The sequence below is a fragment of the Amblyomma americanum genome, chromosome 6, assembly GCF_052857255.1.
Source record: "Amblyomma americanum isolate KBUSLIRL-KWMA chromosome 6, ASM5285725v1, whole genome shotgun sequence".
NCBI classification, from domain to species: Eukaryota; Metazoa; Arthropoda; class Arachnida; order Ixodida; family Ixodidae; genus Amblyomma; species Amblyomma americanum.
The window spans coordinates 114,894,836-114,914,824 of record NC_135502.1 but is presented as its reverse complement, the minus strand read 5'-3'; the positions used below and the strand labels follow the sequence as shown (position 1 = coordinate 114,914,824).

The window sequence follows — 19,989 nt, the reverse complement described above, 5'->3', positions numbered from 1 at the left end:
GGGGGGGGTATTGACGGGAAAGGCAGAGAGGAATAAACTTTCTTTTATTCGTTCATAATTAGTACAGAACCCGACTGGAAGTGCTTTTCATAATAGGTCTTATCAAATACTGGCCCTGTTGCTAACCCCATTTTTTGCGACAACCTGTTCTCGATCACTTGGATATTTTTGTCCGAATTTTATTCGCGGCTCTTTCTTTTTGTCGCTTTAGTATTAGTTCGCCTCTCAGTCTGCAAGTGTTTGCTATTGTGAGTAAATATTCAGAACACAACTGTATTTATTTCGCCCTATATAGATACACTCTCAACAGAAAGGAGTAGAAAGGGAATAAACTGTTCTATAATGCACACCCTTTTAAAAGTACTTCGTTTTCACCCATACAGGCGTATTAACGTTTAGAGTGGTATACAATATGCCCTCCGAGTGAGGCAAAAGGCAGCAGGCAGAGAACGCCTCCTGAAGAGGCCTAAACCCCTGCTTAGACATCATAACACCGGTGACTAAGCAGAAAAAAAAAGAAACGAAACTTTGTTTAGAAGAAAAATAAAGCGCTTTCCAATATGAATGCACACACGACAGTAACAAATTAGCAAACACATTAGGTCCCAGAGAAAAGACACCAATCATGAAATACAGACGATAGCGACCAAAATGGTATAATTAAGCACAAAATTAGCAATTTTTCACATTGAAGAAAAATAATGCAGCAGGAAAACGCACCATAACTACTTTCTTGCTGAGAAAAAACACTTGGGCATTATAGAGCACTTGCAAAACGAGTGCGGTGACGGCTGGCTCAGTCGGTCTGTCGGCCGCCCCTGCGCACATAGTCTAGGTTGCAGGCGTCGCTTCCGCAGACTTCCTCCGCCATAGCTTTGGCATTTTCGCAGGTCTCCTCGGTGTCGTAAAACTTGAAGCCCACCTCATCCGTTGCCTTGTTGCCTGGAAGAGAGCAAAGCATCCGCCTGCTGCAACTGTCGTCCTCCGCCTTTCCATTCCTCCAAGTTTTTTCTTCCTCTCCCTCGTGCCTCCTGTTGCTCGCCGAGGGAGGCCCGTAGGTCCCAACCGCGGTGGCTCAGTCGTTACTAGAGCGCTCGCCTACTTAGGAGTTCCCGGGTTCGAACCCGGCCGGCGTGGACGGGTTTCGGTGGAGGCAGAACGCAAAAGCCGCCAGTGTGCTGTGCAGTGTCGGTGCATGGTTTAAGATCCCCAGGCGGTCGAAATTATTCCGGAGCCCACCACTACGGCACCTCTTCCTCTCTTTCTTCTTTTCTTCTATCACTCCCTGCGTTCGTCACCGCGATGGCTGAGTGGTTATGGCGCTGAGCTGTTGACCCTAAAGACGCGAGTTCGATCCCGGCCGTGGCGGCTGAATTTCGATGGAGGCGAAATTCTAGAGGCCCGTGTGCAGTGCGATGTCAGTGCGCGGTAAAGAACCCCCGGTGGTTGAAATTTCTGAGCCCTTCACTACGGCGTCCCTCATAGCCAAAGTCACTTTGGGACGCTAAACCCCCATAAACCAAATCAAACATTTCTCCGTTCCCTCGCGGAGCAGTTGAGGTATCCTCTGAGAAGTGAGTCAGTCGCCGCGCCTTTCATTTCCTGATGACTAAATATTATTTATTACTATTAGGCCCGTAGCCCCCCACCCTCCCCCCTGTGGACTGCCATGAGTCCAGCAAGGCACGCGCCAGTGCCACGCGAATAAGCGCCGCATTGTCAGCGGCCGTCGTCGTGCAAAATAAAACGATCCGATTTGATTTGGTGCCACGAGAACTTTGCGAGTTGGCGAGCGTATAAGCTGTAAGAGCGTAGCTGTGGCATGCACCGTATTTGCTCACTACGCTCTAAACAGAAAGGAGTAAAAAAGGAGTAAGCTGTTCGTGTTTACAGCAAAGCCCTTGCGGCAAGGACGAGAAGCCCTTGGAAGGTGGAGACAAGGATTCTCCTTACCTTACTGAGATTCAAAGCTTGAGGTGTGCATAAACTGCGCCAGTATAGACTGAGACGCAATCCATGCCGGCTGGTTACTTTTGGCAAATATGGTTCAGGTTAACTTGCACGTATGTACGTACCATATTTTCTAGGTTAATGAACGCGAATCTCGTAATGAGCAGACCCCATACCTTGGCTGTCAAAAAGTACCTTTTTTTTTTCTCCTACGCGTAATAAACTCGCCCCATTCTTCTGGCGCGTCCTTTGGTGCTGATGATATTGAATGCTTTCAGGCATACTTTTTTTTTTTGGCGTCGAAAAAACGGATCGATGGAAGTTAGGAGCGTCCCTTTTGAAACGGGATGATGGTAGTTTCCACCATGCTCAGCTTTTTTTTTTTATTTCTACAGGTTATCGGCCGAGCTTAGCGCTATTATCTATAATTTCGCCATTTTTCTTTAAATACAATTTTTATCCTAGAACTTGCAACATTGCGGCACCGCTCTGTTTCTGAGCTACCAGTCTTCCAATCGCTTTTAGAGCGATAGCTCTACTCAATGCAAAACTCGAGTTTCAGTCTGGTTTAGTATATGACATTATTGAAATGACCTGCGGACTTAGTTTCATAGCGACAGCCTGAAGTCAGATGCCGAAGCATACTCTGAATGTATCCAATGCGATGGTGTCTTCAAATTAGACCCGGGTCGTTTCCAAAAAGTTGCCCACCCCACCCCCCAGATTTTGACCTTCATCGATATGAATAAAAATCGATGTCCAGGCTCATTTGAATGTGCTCTACGCGATAGTGGTCTCCAAATTTTACCCGGGGCATACCAAAGTTTGGCACACCTCCGAAATAAATTTAGACCAAAGTCGATGTCCAGGCTAACGTGAATGCGCTAAAAACGATGGTATAGCCTTCAAATTTGACCCGGGCCGCTCCCAAATTTTGGTCTGCCCCACCCCGAAAACTTCACCTTCATCGATTTAGACCAAAATCGATGTCCAGGCTAATTTGAATGTGCTCGACACAACGGTAGTCCCCAAATTTGACAATTCGAGCCAAAACACACACATAACAGCCGCAAGCAACAAGTCAAGCCTAAAGAGGTAAGAAACAGCCAAATCATAGTAGGAGCAAGAACAGCTATCGCTAGATCATTCGGTGTAACATAGTTAAACCACTACTGGCTTTTTTTTTGTTGCTAACTTCTACCGCAGATTTATTCGCATTAAATTTGTTATCTCTAAGCCCTAGGGCAACAGGAAGAGTGGATGTGCCTGCATCGACATCCCGATGGATACTGCCACATTTATATAGGATCAGGTGTTCAGTTGTTTTTAAAGATTAATCACACACTGCACATGCGTCATCTTCTTGGTTAAGTTTCTCTCTATAGCGTCGCGTTCTAAGACATCTTGATCTAGCTACAAAAGGTACAGCGCTGCCTCTCGAGTTAACATAGAACGATTCTTTCCTCATTTTCCTTTTCCAATTTCTATCTAGTTATAGTTTGCTTCTTTACCACTGCATTATTACAATTCTTCCCTTCTACGTTTTTACCTCTCATTTAAAGCTCTTTATTTCTCCGTCGTTGTTTCCTGCACACTTGTTGGTTAGTTTCTACAGTCCATTTCTGCCATTGTGACTTGGCTCTCTTTCTGTATATGTATTTAAATACCTCAGCTGCCCCCTTGTTATCGCCCAATGTTCTCACGCGTTCTTAATATAACATTTTACTCTGAGCGTCCCGTACTTAGAACGATGCCCAGCCCATGTCTCCCTGTACTTCCTCATTTGTGGTTTTGCCGTGGGCACATAGTGGTAATCTTAGAGCAGCTCTGATTTATTTCTAGTCCCGACTCAACTTCTGCATAATTCCCAAAAGTAAGCTCTGGCACCGTCATTCCTTTCCAAATGACTCTCAGTACTTTATGCTTGTTGTACCCCATATTGCCGTACGTTCGTTATCACATCTCTTCGGCCTTTCGCCCTAATTGTCTGTTCGTGCTTTTCCATGTATACCTGTCCTTTGTTTACCCATACCCCAAAATATTTGTACTCTGCCACTCTGGGTATCTCCTGACCTAGTAGTGTAAGCACCTGATGAATTTAATCGTTGAAAATCATCAGAACTGACTTAATTGCGCTAAAAGTGAAGCCTAGAGCGCCTCCTTCGTCTCCACATGAATTAAACACAGTCTGCAAATCTTCCGGGATAGCAATACCATCGGGCATGCATTAAATACAGGAACCACTCTTCAACGATCGTTCCACCTGATATGTACAACAGATTATAACCTGGATTACTTTATTGTAGCCTTCCTTCCAAATTTGACAACCTTGCCTTAATGATTTGCGTGCCTATACCGTTGTCGCACTTCTTATCCCTTCCCGTATGAAACTTCACGTTTATTATTTCGGTATACCTTCCCTTAAGAATTCATTTATCTCATTACCGGTAACTTCATCCTTGCGCATGTTTCACAGGAGTTCTATATTTGCGCTGTCGAAAGCACTGCTTACGTCCAAGCAGGCTAAATACAGAAGTTTGTTGTCCGCCGTAGCTATTTCTATGCATTAGGTAACCACAAACAAGGCATCACCTAAGCGCACAGCGCTTCTGAACCCGTTCTGAAGTTCTCCTAGTACTTAATATTTTCTATCCATGTCTAAATTGTGCACGTTAAAGAAGCCCAGGTGGTCGAAATTTCCGGAGACCTTCACTACGGCGTCTCTCATAGCTTGAGTCGCTTTGGGACGTTAAACCCCCATAAACCCATAAACCAAAAACCATGTCTAAATTTTTAATTTTGCCGCCTGCATTGTCAGCCTTTGTGCAACAGATGTTGTTGCAATCGGTTTGAGGTATGTTATGCCCGTTTTACACCCTTTTTCTTTATAAATCGAGTTCATTCTAATCTGTCGTCAGCTGTCTCGAATTTGCTTATTTGATATGACTATTTCAAATACTTTTAACAACGCTTACTTGCTTCTTGGAACCCGTTCATTATTCAGCTTGATTGGAATTTCGTCTTTCTTTTCAGTTTGGGTGGATCAGTTCGAAGATCCTTTCCGTTATGCTGTCCTGTGCTGCTTCTCTATACGGGGAGATTAACATATATCATCGCTCCTAAATGACTCAGCTATAACTGATGTAATGTATTTCACAGCGTCTTTTTCCTCTAAACATTTTCCTTCAGCATTATAAATCAGTTCCTACTTCTTTATTTCTTTTTACCTAGTCAGCTTACATGGTTCCAAATTTTCTTGGCCCACTTTTCGTTGCATGTTAAACTTAAGCCATCCAGCGATCCGTGCACTGCTTTATTTTACTCTAGACGAGGATGTCTACTTCCACTTCCTTTCGTCAATAAGATTCCCATTTTTGGTCGATTTCCTCTTGAGAAAACTGCGCCTTCTTTACCTCTCTCCGTTCCCTTGAGGCCACCCTATACGTTGCTCGATGGCCTTCTGAGTTTCCTTATTCCACTAGCTTCGTGGCTTCCTCTTTTCTTTACAGAGGTTGTTCACTTTTACTTGCTTCATTTTCGTACCAATTTGTCGTTCCGATTATAATCCAACTTTTCCATCGCGCGCTTTTATATTGCTTCCTCATCGCCTGCTGCTATTAGAGCCCTTTCTTCGTCGTTTAAATTTGCGTTCCTTTTTTAGCGAATAAGCACTAATCCGATGGGCACCAACTCCGAGCAAAATCGTCCGTTTTATGTTCCCTTGTCTGTGCGCAGCTGGCCTAGCACGAGCGCTCAGTCCCGCGGCACTGCCCGCTCATCGTCATCTCCAACGTAGCATAAATCAGTGCGAAATGCAGTAAACATTCTCTGTGGTCTTTGTGTGTCCTTCCTTTCTCTTTTGATCAGGGCTCCCATCTGCAAACTAATACGTTTACGGTCACTTCCCAAACTTCCTTTCTCCTTCTCGTCTATTTCTATTTTTGCGAGCTTGCTATAGATTTCCTACGACACTAGGCAGTAGTCAATGGTCGTCCGCCTGTTCCGAAACTCCCTTGCGATTTGCCCCTCACGTTAAGTTTCTCTATTTACAATAACTAGGTCGCTCTGTCCGCAGAGTTCTAGCATTGCGTTACCGTTGCAATCTGTGTATCCATCCTGATCCACGATGTGGCCATTCATGTCCCCAATAATACATAATGTAAATGATCTAAAGTACCATCTGCGAATGTCAAAACTTCTGCACCTCACCTACGGGACGGCGGCGAAGTTCTAGAGGCCCGTGTGCTGTGCGATGTCAGTGCACGTTAAAGACCCCCAGGCGGTCGAAATTTCCGGAGCCCTTCACTTTACAACGTCTCTAATAGCCTGAGTAGCTTTGGGACGTTAAACCCCCATAAACCGTATGCCATAAAACAGCCAATAAGCATATTCATAAAAATTTCGAGGGCTAATAGGCTTGCCGCAAAGGATATCTCTGTTTGGCCTGCCTCTCGTGGATAGTAGGAACTTGTTTTGGTTGGGCTTCGCTCTCAGTGCTGTGAGTTTCACCCTAAACACAAATACGCCTGTGAGGGAGTAAAAAGGGTGTAAGCTGCCCTCTAGCGCACTCCCATTTATACAGTGCAGACTGTATGGTAGAGAACTCAAGGTGCGCTCCTTTCACAATTCGTTGTAGGCAGCTAAGCGAGTTATACATGCGGGTTGTTGACTACGCTTTCGAGCACTGAAATCGTGCTAAATATTGCGGTTTATTACACTTTTAACGTAAGCCGTACCCAATGAAGTATTTATTCTACCGGCCTACTTTTTGTGGCGTTTTTACCGCTTCAGTTTTCTTAATATTTTACTCCGCGTAATGAGCATACCTCCCAAATTTTCTACCTTCTGGAAAAAAAATAACGTTCAATACCCTACTAATTATGGTACACGCAAGCAAAATAGTGCTTTGTTCTGAGCTAAAAAATTACCGGGGAGGCACTTCAATATACCTGTAATGAAATCAGCACAGGTGTTTCTGATACTGAGCTCCATTAAAAATTTTTAAAAACACTTTCACAGTTTTTTCGCGAAAGGGGAGCTTTTTTAGCATGTGTGCCAGTGTACTCGATTGAAAAGTACAGAACGACACCACTGAGCGGTTTTCCACTCTGAAAAGGCGCCAAGATTAGAACTGTAGGAGTTGCTTGCCCATTGAAATAAATAAGAAAAATGAAATGATGTGCCCCACCCCTAAGCCTTTTGAAGGTCGAAAGATGTAAGCAGTGAGGGATGTTCGTGATTAGTACTGGAGCGAGGAACTTACGCTGCTTGAAGAAGTAGCCTTTCTGGTTGTATGGTTGGAGTGGCATGTAAAGCACGACCGACGTGCCTGCAAGCAGTAGAAGAAACAAGGCAGCATTCGGGCATGCGAGTAGAAAAAAACTGCAAGACTTTTTTACCACTGTCTACATTCACATTATGTTATCTTTATTTTCACATACTGAAACGCCAACTTCTGTCCGGCGACAGTCTGTGTGCGTCTTCCTCTGGTCTTGCGTCTTTTCTCGCTGGTTTTTTTTTTTTCACGTAAACGCCAACGTGCCCGGCAGTATACTCTAAACACCAATATACGTAAATATGGGAGTAAGCAGGGAGTAAGCTGTCCTTTAGGGCATTCCCTTTTTATAAAAAAGGAATCGCGCTAGAGGACAACTTACTCTCTTTTTACTCACTTCTGTTTAGAGTGCATATTCTTCTGCGGGATGTGTCATCGAGGAAAGCAGTGTCGCATAATTTTTGCGCTCGCCTTGCGCCTACTTGGTGCCTTAATGTTGTTGTTGTTGTTGTTGTTGTTGTTGTTGTTGTTGTTGTTGTTGTTGTTGTTGTTGTTGTTGTTGTTGTTGTTGTTGTTGTTGTTGTTGTTGTTGTTGTTGTTGTTGTTGTTGTTGTTGTTGTTGTTGTTGTTGTTGTTGTTGTTGTTGTTGTTGTTGTTGTTGTTGTTGTTGTTGTTGTTGTTGTTGTTGTTGTTGTTAGCCTATCAAAAGATGGCACATACCCACACTGGGGATCAGCCAAGAATCGGGTGGCTATTCACCTGTACTCAGGTAATTAATTCACACTACCTAACATGCCGAGCCTTCTTCCTCTTTTTGAGTAGGTGAGGTGAATTTTTGCTTTAATGCATAAATTCATTCCAGCGTTTGGATGCCACATTTCCCCGCTGCAAATGTTTTGAGTCCACACTCCAGCGCTCACACGGATGGCCTTGAAGATAGCCCATGCCATTACAAGCGTAGACTTTGTGCATGTGAGTAACACGCATACATGAACCCGTAGCTGGGAGGACAGGTTATTCATGTTATACAAATGACTTCACAAGAGCTTAACAGGTGCTTGCTTGGATAACACGGATAACCATCATCGATATTTTATCGCTTGCGGAAGAAAATACAGAGGAAGGAGAAGTAGACGAAGAAGACAGGCTTGCAAAAGAAACTTCCCTTCCTTGTTAGCTTTACTTGTTTATGCCGCTATACACCTAAGCAAATCTCCCCACGTGGGTATGTGCCATGTTTCAAAAGGAAGAAGAAGAAAAGAAGCTCCCGCGATAGGAACAACAAGACGATAAGAAAAGCAGAGGAACAGAGCAGTGATCCGGCACCAATTGCAAAATTGTGCACAGGATGCACTTCTGCAGCAGTTATGCACCGCCGAGTGTTTCGTGGGCGCGTCTACAATACGGTCTTTTTTTTCTCAGAGAAAAGTACAAGCATGAGATAATTTCTGCAAAACATACTTTTTTGAACCGCGCAATTAAACGGCACGGTTCGCATTTCTAGACGCCCGATCAGACACGTAAGTGACTGTGCCCATGAATGAGCTTGTTCCACAAAATGCCTTCGCGATACTTTCGTACACCGAGAACCGAAAAGTTGTGCCAGTTAGAATAACCTTCCCCGTGGCATGTACCCGTAACCCCAGACAACGCTGCATTTCCTGAAGTTAATAATTCTTTTTTCTAGGTGAGTCCCTGGTACTATGAATGCAATTATTTTATTTGCCCTCATGTTTCGCTTATGAATTGACCCCACTCCCGGACGAAATACCTTAGGGCTCTGAGCGTAAAAAAATGAACTCCATTCGCGCGACTAAAAAGCAGTTCAGCCGAGTATACATACGTCGTGAAACCGGTACGACAGTGAACTTTCAACTCACCTTCGGTTACCGCGGTCACACTGTCGCTCTCCTCATCGTACGTGGCTGTGACAAAGACTCTGAAAGGAAAGACTGATATAGCATGGAAGGGTCTTTGTCTTACAGAGGTTAGCGTAATAAAGTGAGACGTATAAGAATATAGAACACGAGCGCTTCTTGTATTTTTTTCTTAACTGTCGATATTAAAACGTGCAAAACACTGCATTGATCTCAGAATGACAACATTCACAGCGCAAGACGAACACGGACACGAGGGGAGACACCACAGGCTGGGACTAGTCGATTTTCTTTAACCGCGAGATCTCCAAGCAGCCCACAGACTCTATGAATGGCCCTGCAAAACAAAAACAAAAAACAAAATGATGGTCGATTCGCGTAGTTAGCCAAATGCGAATTAGATACGCTAGCATTTCGGTTTTCGCTTCGGTTCCGTTGTTCAGATCGAGTGTTCACGGATGACAGTTGTTCGGATAGCGATAATGAGTTAATGTTCACATGTGCGGAATTGGTCATTCTCGAAATTCATGGATCCCTGAGAGTATTCTTATACTCCTGGTGCAGTGGTGCAGCAGTAAAGAGATGCACAACTGCCCTACGGTGGCAGGTGCTGCCATTGGTGGGTTGCTTGGGTTGGGTTGCGATCCAGGCTGCTCTGCCCGAGCAGCCTCTCACGATTAATTGAGCTGCCGCTCAAATCATCTGGCTAAATCAGCAAGTGGCTAAATCATCTCATAATCAGACCCGTTGAGAATTGTACCATGAAGCGAATGATGAGTACATTTCCGCTGGGGGGAGAGCAAAATATACTTTGCTGAAAACACACTACCTAAGAAATTACTTCAAAACTGTAAAGAATTTTGGAAGATTATTAACCCGAAAGAAACTGAACGCATTGAATTAACAGGTTATGATGATGAATCCGTAACTGATAATAATTGCGCGAGTGTTCTGAATAATGTGTTTTCAAGCTGTTTCTCGACTCCTTCCTTTGATGAGGTTCCTACCTTTTACGGTTACATTTATTTACCAAGGTATCTGGTGGCGGTTCAGTCTGACGGTGTAGCTGAAATTATTAACAACCTGAAATTATTTTCAGCTGCTGACGTCGACAATATTAATGCCAAGTTTTTAAAAAGCACCAAACTGTATTCATATATAATATTAGCTTAAATATTCCAGCGGTCATTCCGTGGCCACAGCAGCCGACTGCCCTCAAAGCATACAAGGCACTCTGCCTACTTGAGAACGACTGGATTGAGTGACAAATTGTGACAGCGTTGTGCGTGTGTGTGTGTGTTGTGCCCTTTTTCCCTTCTCTCTTCCTCCTTTTAGTCCCCTAATCCCTCTTCCCCAGTGCAGGGTAGCCAACCGGAACACATTTCTGGTTAACATCCCTGCCTTTCCCTCCTCCTCTTTGTCTATCTATCTATCCAGCGGTCATAGACAACGGTGAATTACCGTCAGATGGGAAGATAGGGAAGGTGGTTCAAGCGCAGAAATCTGGATCCAAACACTCTCCGCGTAACTACAGGCATATATTAGTAACAAACGTACCTAGTAAGGTATTAGAACACGTCCTCTCCTAGCAAATCGTCACGTTTCTGGAATCTAACTCTTTTTTTTTCCCACGGTCAACACGGCTTTCGCATGATATACTCATGTAAAACGCAGCTTCTTTTGTTCGTCCATAAATAAACCACATGCCAGTCTCGACTGTCGGTTCATTGCCGATTGCATATTTTTAGACTTCGCTAAATCATTTGATAAGGTATGTCACCAGCTACTGCTGATAAAATCACGCATTGTAGAACTTGATACTAACGTACTAAAATGGCTCTAGTGCTTTCTTACCTCCTGTCAGCAGTTCGTTACTGCCAACGATGTTACCCCCCCCCCCCCTGCATCCTGTTATCTCCGGTGTTCCTCAAGGTACAGTGCTTGGGCCTATACTTTTTTGAATCTGTATTAATGACCTTCCTGGCTGTGTTCCATCATCCATCCAACTATTTGCCGATTATTGCGTCATTTCCCGTGAAATAACGCCTAACAATGACACCCGCGCTTTACATAGCAGGTCGACATTTACAACAGCGACCTTTGGTGCAGAAAATGGCATATCGCGTTAAACGTAAACAAATGTAAACTCATGCGCGTTTCCCACTCACCCAGAAACTTATCAACATAGTATCACTTAGAGGGTAACCCTTTAGAAGCAGTCCAGTCATAAGTACCTCGGCACTTACATCACTTCCACTCTTTCTTGGAAAACACACACAGAATACGCCGTCAACAAAGCTAGTTGCATGCTCAGGTACCTCAAACGCAACTTTTTTTCAGCCCCTACTAAGACGAAGGTGTTCTTTACAAAGCCGTCATCCGCTCGCAATTAGAATACGCATCGGTAGTATGGGACTCAGGTGTTGAAATCCTTACAAACCAGATAGAAATGTTCCAGAATAAATCCGCGCGTTTCACTTTACCAAAATTTCACCGCGCTGCCAGCGTACCAACCATGAAATCAAATCTCGACTTACCGCTGCTAGCAACGCGCCGCAACCATGCGGTCCTGTTCCTCTGTCACAAACGGTATTTTATCACGAAACACTGCACGAAGAATTGTTCGTGTGCTCTCCACATATATATATATATATATATATATATATATATATATATATATCCTCACGCTTCGATCACGTACACAAATTGGCTTAATTTCATGCAACACCAAAGTATTTTCTGACTCATTTACACCTTTGATACCTGTGGACTGGAACCATCTCCCCTCTTCATTGGCAACAATTGGACGGCTATCACTGTTTCAATTCGCACTGTCCATTGTTATTCGGTTACGCTGTATGTCAGAGTGCTTTACACTGTATTGTATTCATGTTTTCGCAGTAGACGTCATTAGGAACATGTTTCTCCTTAGTTTTGTTTCCTGTTTCATAATATACTGTGTTTTCTTTTCCCCTTTTTTATGTTCGAAATTACTGAAGTGACACCTACTCCCCTCTGTCTAGTGTTCTACCTTGAGGGTGCGAATAAATAAAGAAATAATAACTAATATGAGTAGGCTGCCACAAAACAGGCTTCGGACAGACAGACACAAAGCGGCTAAATGCGGGGAATGGCCACTATAAGCGCGAGCGCATGAAAAAGAAAAGGGGGTGGGGGGAATGTGGGCGCTATTAGACGCACCACTGAGGTGGCACGTGGCGCGTCGCTTCCAGGTACTGAACCACCCCCAGGATCCCGAGAAGCGTTCTGTGTCCTCACTAACCCTTCCGACTTCCTGAGCTCGTAATAGAACGTGCCTGAATGCTAGTTGTTTCGTGCAGGCAGTCGAAATTACGTAAGCCCTCCACTAAGGAGTCCCTTGTTGCCTGTTTCGCTATGGGACGTTAAACCCCACAAAACCAAAACCAAGCCAACATATGTTTCTCGCGCTGTCTACTTCGCATCCGCTTGCCTTTCTTAACTTCGCCAACTAGTCTTGCATCACATCGCATACCTCTTCGGTTCGCCAGTCTTCAGGCACGTCGACGTGACAGTGACGTTTGTCTGCCAGTCGGGTTGAGCCCTGCCGTCGATGAAGGCAGTCACGTCCACAGAGTCGACGTCCTCAAAGTTAGTCACGTTCCTGAGGCACTGGTGCAGCAAGACGGCCTTGTCGTGGATGTTCTGGGGAAAAAGACAGGAGAGCCCTTGAAATAGTTGACTGAGTTCTACGCGACAGCGTAAGGGTCCCGTGTCGCAGAAAAGCCGGCGTCGGCATCGTTGGCACTCAGCGAAAAATCCTGATTGGTCAACAGCATCATGGCGTCACAGCCGCATGACAACGCGCGGGGATTTCAAGCACTCCACAACGCCTACGTTAAACGCGAAATCATGCGTGTAATGAAAGTAATTGAAACATGACATGTAACGCGAATTAAAGGTCACCGAATGTCTCAAATCAATCAATTTTACAAAGTAAATAATTTCCCCGAAAGGAAATTTTTCAAGAATTTTAGGTCTTAGGGTGGATTCTAACCCACAAAAATTTGGGTTATGAGCCAGACACACTGGCGACTAGCGCACGCAAGGCACCCTTGTTAGGCTCGGGAACAAGCGGGGATTTATATGTACGTCGTGTGGTTTTTACCAAAATGGTATCTTAAGACTGTGTGCTAATGAGTACCAGTGTACTTAGAAAGGACCACAGGACGCTATCGAGTCATACCCTTAAAGCGGAGCTTAAGTGTTCCCTTATTTTTGTTTCATCTTGCGATGCCGACGAACGTCTTTATCCACGCTCAGGACAACATGCGAAGGCTACCTAAGTTCACAGCGTGAGAAAAAACGCGCGAAAAAAAGATGGCAGGTAAGCCTGACGACGGCATCGTGCTGCAAGTCATCCTGCCGCACGTTCCCTCATCCCTCAACGAAAGCTGACCGATCAGGGGAAGATCGCTGTGAAGAGGCGAAAGGGGAACGTCCAACGTGTTTAATACTCGTGATATGAGTATTTGTCATGCGGCACAAGGATGCAACCAGCGTCTCGCTATGCGTCGTACAACAGACGAGAGTATTTGTGTTTGTAATAGCGGCTTCCAAAGTTCCTCTGAAATCCCCATTTTCTCTTTATTCCGTACAGGACTTCCCAAGCTGAGTTTCTTGGAATAATCGGGGCAGCTTTCTGTGGCTATGATACAGAAGCGAGTCGACAGTTTAGACAGCTGCACTGTTGTTGGCTTGTGAAACCCGTCGAGAACTTTTGTAAGCCTGCGCCTCGTGGCGTTGTCGCCGCCGTGGAGGTTTTCAATGGTCATGGAGTTCGGCTGCCAAACACGAGGATGCGGGATCAGATCCCGACCGCGGCGGCCCAGTTTTGATGTTGGCGACATGTTACGAGCAGCGCGCTCCCGTATTCTGTGTGATGTCATTTCGACATTTAAAAAAAAATCGCTGGTGTTTGAAATTTATACAGAGTCTTCCTACAGGGTGCCTATTTATGTTTCTTCTTTCACTCCGTTCTACGTACCTTCCCTCCCAGCGCGAGAATGAGGCCTTTATTACTCATTTACTGTCCTCGTGAAACAGTCATATTTTGTACAGAGAGTTGACCTTCTCGTCATCGGCTGAGTAGCTTGTAAAGCCAACATGTTTTGAATATTAGTGTTTGGCGTGAAAATTAATTACTGAATAATCCAACTTTGACAGAATTTATGGTACTCATCTCGAAAGCAGCAGTATCGTCAACTGCCCTAACGATTAATATCGCTAAACATATTCGCACAGACCGAGTTTGTCACCGCTATATTTGGGGCGTCCAGCTGGACAAGCGTTCCAAATACCGCATGCAAAAGAATTAAGCATCTTACGATTATTACTAATATGAAATACTTGTCATTATTAAGGCCTAAACGTACGCAGGCCAGTCGCTTGTTTTTTTTTTTTATTCATCTTCGTGTCTCTAGGCAACTGCATCATTTCATGCGGTCTGACCACTCTCTACAAGATAATACCACTTCAACGCATATCAAATCAAATCATACGTATCACCCGTTGAAGTCGTCGCGATGCTAGTATTGTCCCACTGTACCTGGTCTCAATTTTTGTTTTTTCATTAAGGAGCCTAATCTGAATTGACGCTGTCACATCTGCGTCCCAGGACAACAATTTTCCTGACCATGTTCGGACTCACCTAGATCGCCAGTTCTTGCCAGACTATATTTTCATCACAACACAATCGGCTACTCTCTAAATAGGGGTTAGACTTTTCGACTTCATGGCGTTAGCGTGGCTCAAGTGCGCGCCTCTACTCAATCACTCGCTATACAATGGAACTTTGCGTACTTCAGTGCGAACGCAAGCGCAAGCGGCCACTACGTGAGCATCCGGAGTTTCGCGCCCGTGGAACCGGAACGAAGACGTCAGCGCCAAGAAGATCGATCTTGACAGCCGATATTGATAAGACAACAGCACCGAGATTAGGAAGTGTGCGCCGCCACAGCCTCGAGATGCAAGAGAGGAACGAAGCAAGGCGGTGTCGTTTGGACATTTCAGCCTCAATTCAAAAGGGAGCAGAGTAGCTGCCACATCAGGGCTTATTGTGTATTCATTGATTTTAACATTCATTTTATCTAGCTCCTCCGGTCCTGCTTGCACATTTGTTCGTTTGCTTTCTCAACGGTATAGCGTTAAGAGTAGCGCTCCTCCTCCGTATGGAGATCATAAGAGATTTCTTGGCTGTCTCACACTTCAGAGCGTCATGTTGTAATACCTCTATTGTATACATATATAAAATTGTATTCTTGATGACGTAACTAGTATGAAGCGAATATTTTTAAACCAGCGTTGGTCGAATGCACCCTGCCGGTTGGAAACGCCGATTTATATTGTAGAACACAAGAATCGGCACGCACTTTTGCCAACAGCAGTCGTTTGCAGAGGATATGCCTGTAAAGTAATATTTACTCTGCGAAGAGCATAGACGTTGCCAGTTCCTGTCGCACATTAATGATCCCTTCTGGCACCGGTTGCTCCTGTTATAAAACTGTGATATTTACGTATGTAAAAAGATCCAAGTGATGTACAGAATAATTCTCGAAAAACTAAACAAATGCACATAATCAATACCACACAAAGGGCACCGCAACTTGGTCTTAGTTAAGATGTCAGAACAAATGAGTAACGTCTATACAGTTAGTACAATGTATTGTGACGAAGAAGATGACGAACCGTACAGTGGCGCGGGCAGGAGCGCTGGCGCTAGGCCAGCGGCCATTAAAATCGCCTCATTGCCATCGATCATCGTGTCTCTTTCTTCGGCTGGCCGCCACGTAACAGTATTATGCACAAGTAAATAGTACCCTATAATTTCCTCCTCTTCAGGCAAGCTAATGGCAAAATTTATGCAGGAGCAATCCCATTGGTGAACATCTGAAAGCTTAAAATGGAGGCTTTCGCGTTCGGTTATGCTGGTCAAAGGAATATTAAGGTTGAATCATTTAAATTACAGCCGAGCAAAAGAATTCAATCATGTCCTGCATCCTCGGACAAAAATTTTGAATATTGGAATATTGTAAGGTACAGTTATGAAAATATTGGAGGCAATGGTACATTCTTCCGATGCGTAGCGAAATCTTTCTTTTAAACTTTGTCACAATCAAAGTTCATTCGCGCATTCACTTAACCTTTTTCCGTAGCTCGCATCCAGCAGTTAGAATTGCCATAGAAAGCCAATGGGGAACGTTTTTGACGATAGCAAAAACGCTATTAGCAAAAAAAAAATCAGCTCTGCGAACGGGAGGTCTGCGGATATATTGAGTAAATCTTTCAATATATGAAAAATTGCGTACATAAAAAAAATCCCGTTGAAAAATGTTTTTGTCCAGGATTGTTGAGTATGCCACCATTAGCGAAATCAACAACGCTCACACGGCTCAATTAATCGACACTAAGTAAACCTGGCTCAGACAGACTCGCTCTTATTTTCACAACTGACTCTGACACAATCACTCTAACTCTGAGTCATTAAGGCTTTCGGGGATTCACGGTCCGCGATTTGAGACATGCACGCTCAAAACATTCGAGGTGGCCCCTGGCTACAGCACTGTTCCTTTGAAAAACCTCACGGTGTTCGTGTTACTCTCAGATTACGGAGCCTCCACAAACAAGCGCAGTGTACCCAGTTGCCCAATATTTTGATGCAGGCGTACAGTCCACGTTGCCTTATTAGCATGTGAGATTACAAAGCAGCACAGTGTGAAGAAATGCCCAACGGCGAAAAGTACCTGGTAGAATTCTTGCAAAGGTGTACTGCAGCAGCCACATCCAATAAAACCGACGGCTGACGCCCAAGCTAGCCAAACGTTACTTCTCATGTTGGCAGAGTAAAGCACGGCTCTCACAACGATCTATGCAGGAAGAGAATAAATACGGTAGTAAAGCCGGTGAAAACAAGCCAAAGAGCTTCTCGGTTGTTCCCAAGAAAAGCCAGCGACCCGTAATTAAAAAAAAAAGCGTTTTCTTGGCCCATACCAGGCAACCCTTATGCTCTAAATCTGTGTAAGGTAAGGAAAACACTCGTCCTCACCTTTCGGGATTTTTTGGTCCGTAGGAGAGCCGTAAGGGATCTGCAATATGACTGAGAAGCGAACACCGTTGCTCGCTTAGGTTTGACAAATGGAGTACATTCACCATAGACAAACGCTATGAAATGATGACACACGCCGGCAATGATGCTCAAAGAGTGGAGGTTAAAAATGTCTGCTCAGGGGGTATTTAGAGGAGACGGCACAGTAGAAAACGAACTGCGGTTCTATAAGACTCTCAAGGGTTGTCAAACGGGTTAGTTGGTAGCTCATATTTGGAAAAAACAGCGCACCTTTAGACACGGACAGAGGCAGATATAACGACACAGCGCTGTGTCGTTATATCTGCCTCTGTCCGTGTCTAAAGGTGCGCTGTTTTTTCCAAATATAAGACTCTGTCGGGGTATGCAGCATGTCCGAACAGAAGAATATGCCCAAATGGAGTGCTGCTATGGTGGCCCTGCGCCACAAGGGGTAAATAGAAGGAACGTGGTTTATTTAATCCCCAATTCCGGTGCCCTTGTTGCCTGCTCCAGACAAGTATTCATGGAAGGACTATGTGATTTAAACCACGCATTTCTTGGACTTCTGCAAACAAATAGAAATGGGGTTCAGCATGGTTTTTCTACGCACAATTTCTCGCTTGGAATTCTCCCCCCCCCCATAAATCCTACCCCTCTCTCCAGTTCCAGCCTATCACAAATAGGCTATGCTCGGAATGACCACAAGATCTGTTGGGCACACTCTGGGGAAGTAGCCCACTCTGCGGGTTGTGAGGTCCGTTGGAATGGGAGATCAAGTTCGTGCAGCCTGTGCCTGAGAAACGGGCAGTTCCTTAGTTGATGCTCGTTGTTGGAGCACCCATGGCAGACTGAACATATAGGCGGTGACAGCCGACCCGCAGTGTTTAATATGCAATATAAGCAGTGTTTGTGTTTGAAGCCCGGTCGTTTGAGGGCAGCTTGCGGTGATGGGAGCAGAGTTGCATTAAGTCCAACATTTCGGAGCGCCTTTTGTTTTTGATTTGTGCTTGTTTGCGACAAATCTTGGGCTTAAAGTCTTCTGGACATAGGATAGGAGCTTTCTTGTTGCCAATTTGTCGTGGAAGTTCATGAGATCTTAAATACCCTATCATTTCTTAGTGGTGTGGAACATAATATCTACGTGCAGCTGCACGTAGGTATTGTGGCTAGTATTGTTGCATTACTTGCGGAATATACGCTGGTAAGTTGTATTGAAACACCCGACAGGCTTTATGTCTACCAGTGTGATTAACATTGCGTTGCGTGGGTGACGGTGTGTTCGATGGCATCACCACAGACCGCTATCTATTCGCATATCTCCATGTTACGGACCTACATTCTCCCACGAAGCCTGCTTCGAGGCTTGCGTCAGCCTCGTGTACTGTATTACATATTGCTGGAGTCGACTTCTGCAGCCATTGCAATCTATGTTTTCTCCTGCCTTAGTGCCATTCTGGTTACATGTTGCTTGGGGCGACGCTTGGCAGATGGGCAGACTGCGCTGATATCCTCAGTGACCGTAAGTGACATACATGTGGTCCATTGAGATTTCCAGTATGGAAGAGGGGGAGGGTAGCTGCGATGCAGCGAATGCTATCGCTTCTTGCTGTTCACGGGCGTCAGTGTTATTCAAGGGCGCACGTAAGAAAGGATGGAAGCCTCACGGGGCAACCATGCAGTGGAAACAGCAGGCCGCTTTGTATTCTGCTGGTTCCTAGTGCATGCACTGTCGTGATGAGGAAGTACAATAGGACACTTTGTCTTGGCTGACTCCATAAGCATAGTATTGTGTGGTGCCTGTTCTTAAGACGTGCATTGTCTTAAGTGCAACGCGCTGACGGTTACTCAACGTTTGCTTTGTACGGGTCAAAAGGATTTGCTTTCTGGAGGTACAGCTATACACGTTAAGAAGGTTATCGCTCTTCTTACTTCGATAACACGCTTGTTTCATTGTTCATGTCACAGCATTACCAGGCCATTATCGAAGGTTTGTAATGTTTTTTCACGCTCAAACCGCCGGCACGTGGATTTGGCTGCGATTAGAGATGCGCCGAGATGTACCTGGAATGTATGTAGCTCTGCACAACAGGTTTTATGTAGTTCGAGATTATCGTATGTGCTTCACGCGTCTTAACTCGAAACTTCTTTGACATCTTTAAGTTCAGCGCGGCCAACAGCGGCGGTGTTGTTCTGTTCTTCGACGACCGTCAAGCACGTTTGTTGTTACCGCCGCTGCCGAGTTATTCAGTTTCTTGCGGACGCAAGTCAGCCCAATTAAGAGCTTCCTTTGAAAGCCTTTCACTCTCTTCCTGACTTCTGAACTGCCTTCACCGCTACGTGACAAAATAGTGAATTTTTTCGACTCCCTGAAAACAAGGACTAACATGCGACTGAAATTCTACTGTAATAGAAATTTTAGCAGCTAACTTACCTTAGCGGATCGACGAAGGAAAAATCGGCCACAGAGGCGACTACAAACAGGTGTGACAGATACTTTAAAGAGACGTTAAAGATGGGCCCCTTATATACCTACTACCTCTGCGTGACGACACAATAAGCGCACCATCCGTTCACGGCGCCTCACTAGAAGCCATGATTACGCCGTTAATAATTCACGCTAGGCACGATATTCGTCATCATTCGTGATCCAGCACAGAGTAGATTAATGAGCTCGCTTCTCCCATATATAGAAGCAGCGGCGCGAAGCCGTCACGGTGGGGACCAAGAAAACCACACCGCCACAGCGCAGTATACCTAGTCGCTTGTCTAAAGTGCGCGTTAGC

The 19,989-nt window shown here is 44.9% G+C and overlaps 1 protein-coding gene across 1 annotated transcript; it reads right to left on the bottom strand.

Annotated features, from left to right (window-relative positions):
• Positions 1-70: 70 nt before the first annotated feature.
• Positions 71-19,672, bottom strand: LOC144094939 (uncharacterized). The gene is made up of 7 exons (XM_077628808.1): positions 19,638-19,672; positions 17,186-17,236; positions 16,884-17,006; positions 12,617-12,786; positions 9,106-9,164; positions 7,214-7,279; positions 71-942 (listed from the first exon to the last, which is right to left on the bottom strand). The coding sequence occupies exons 3-7, from the start codon at positions 16,971-16,973 to the stop codon at positions 797-799; spliced, it is 531 nt and encodes a 176-aa protein (XP_077484934.1). The 5' UTR covers positions 16,974-17,006; positions 17,186-17,236; positions 19,638-19,672; the 3' UTR covers positions 71-796.
• Positions 19,673-19,989: the final 317 nt, after the last annotated feature.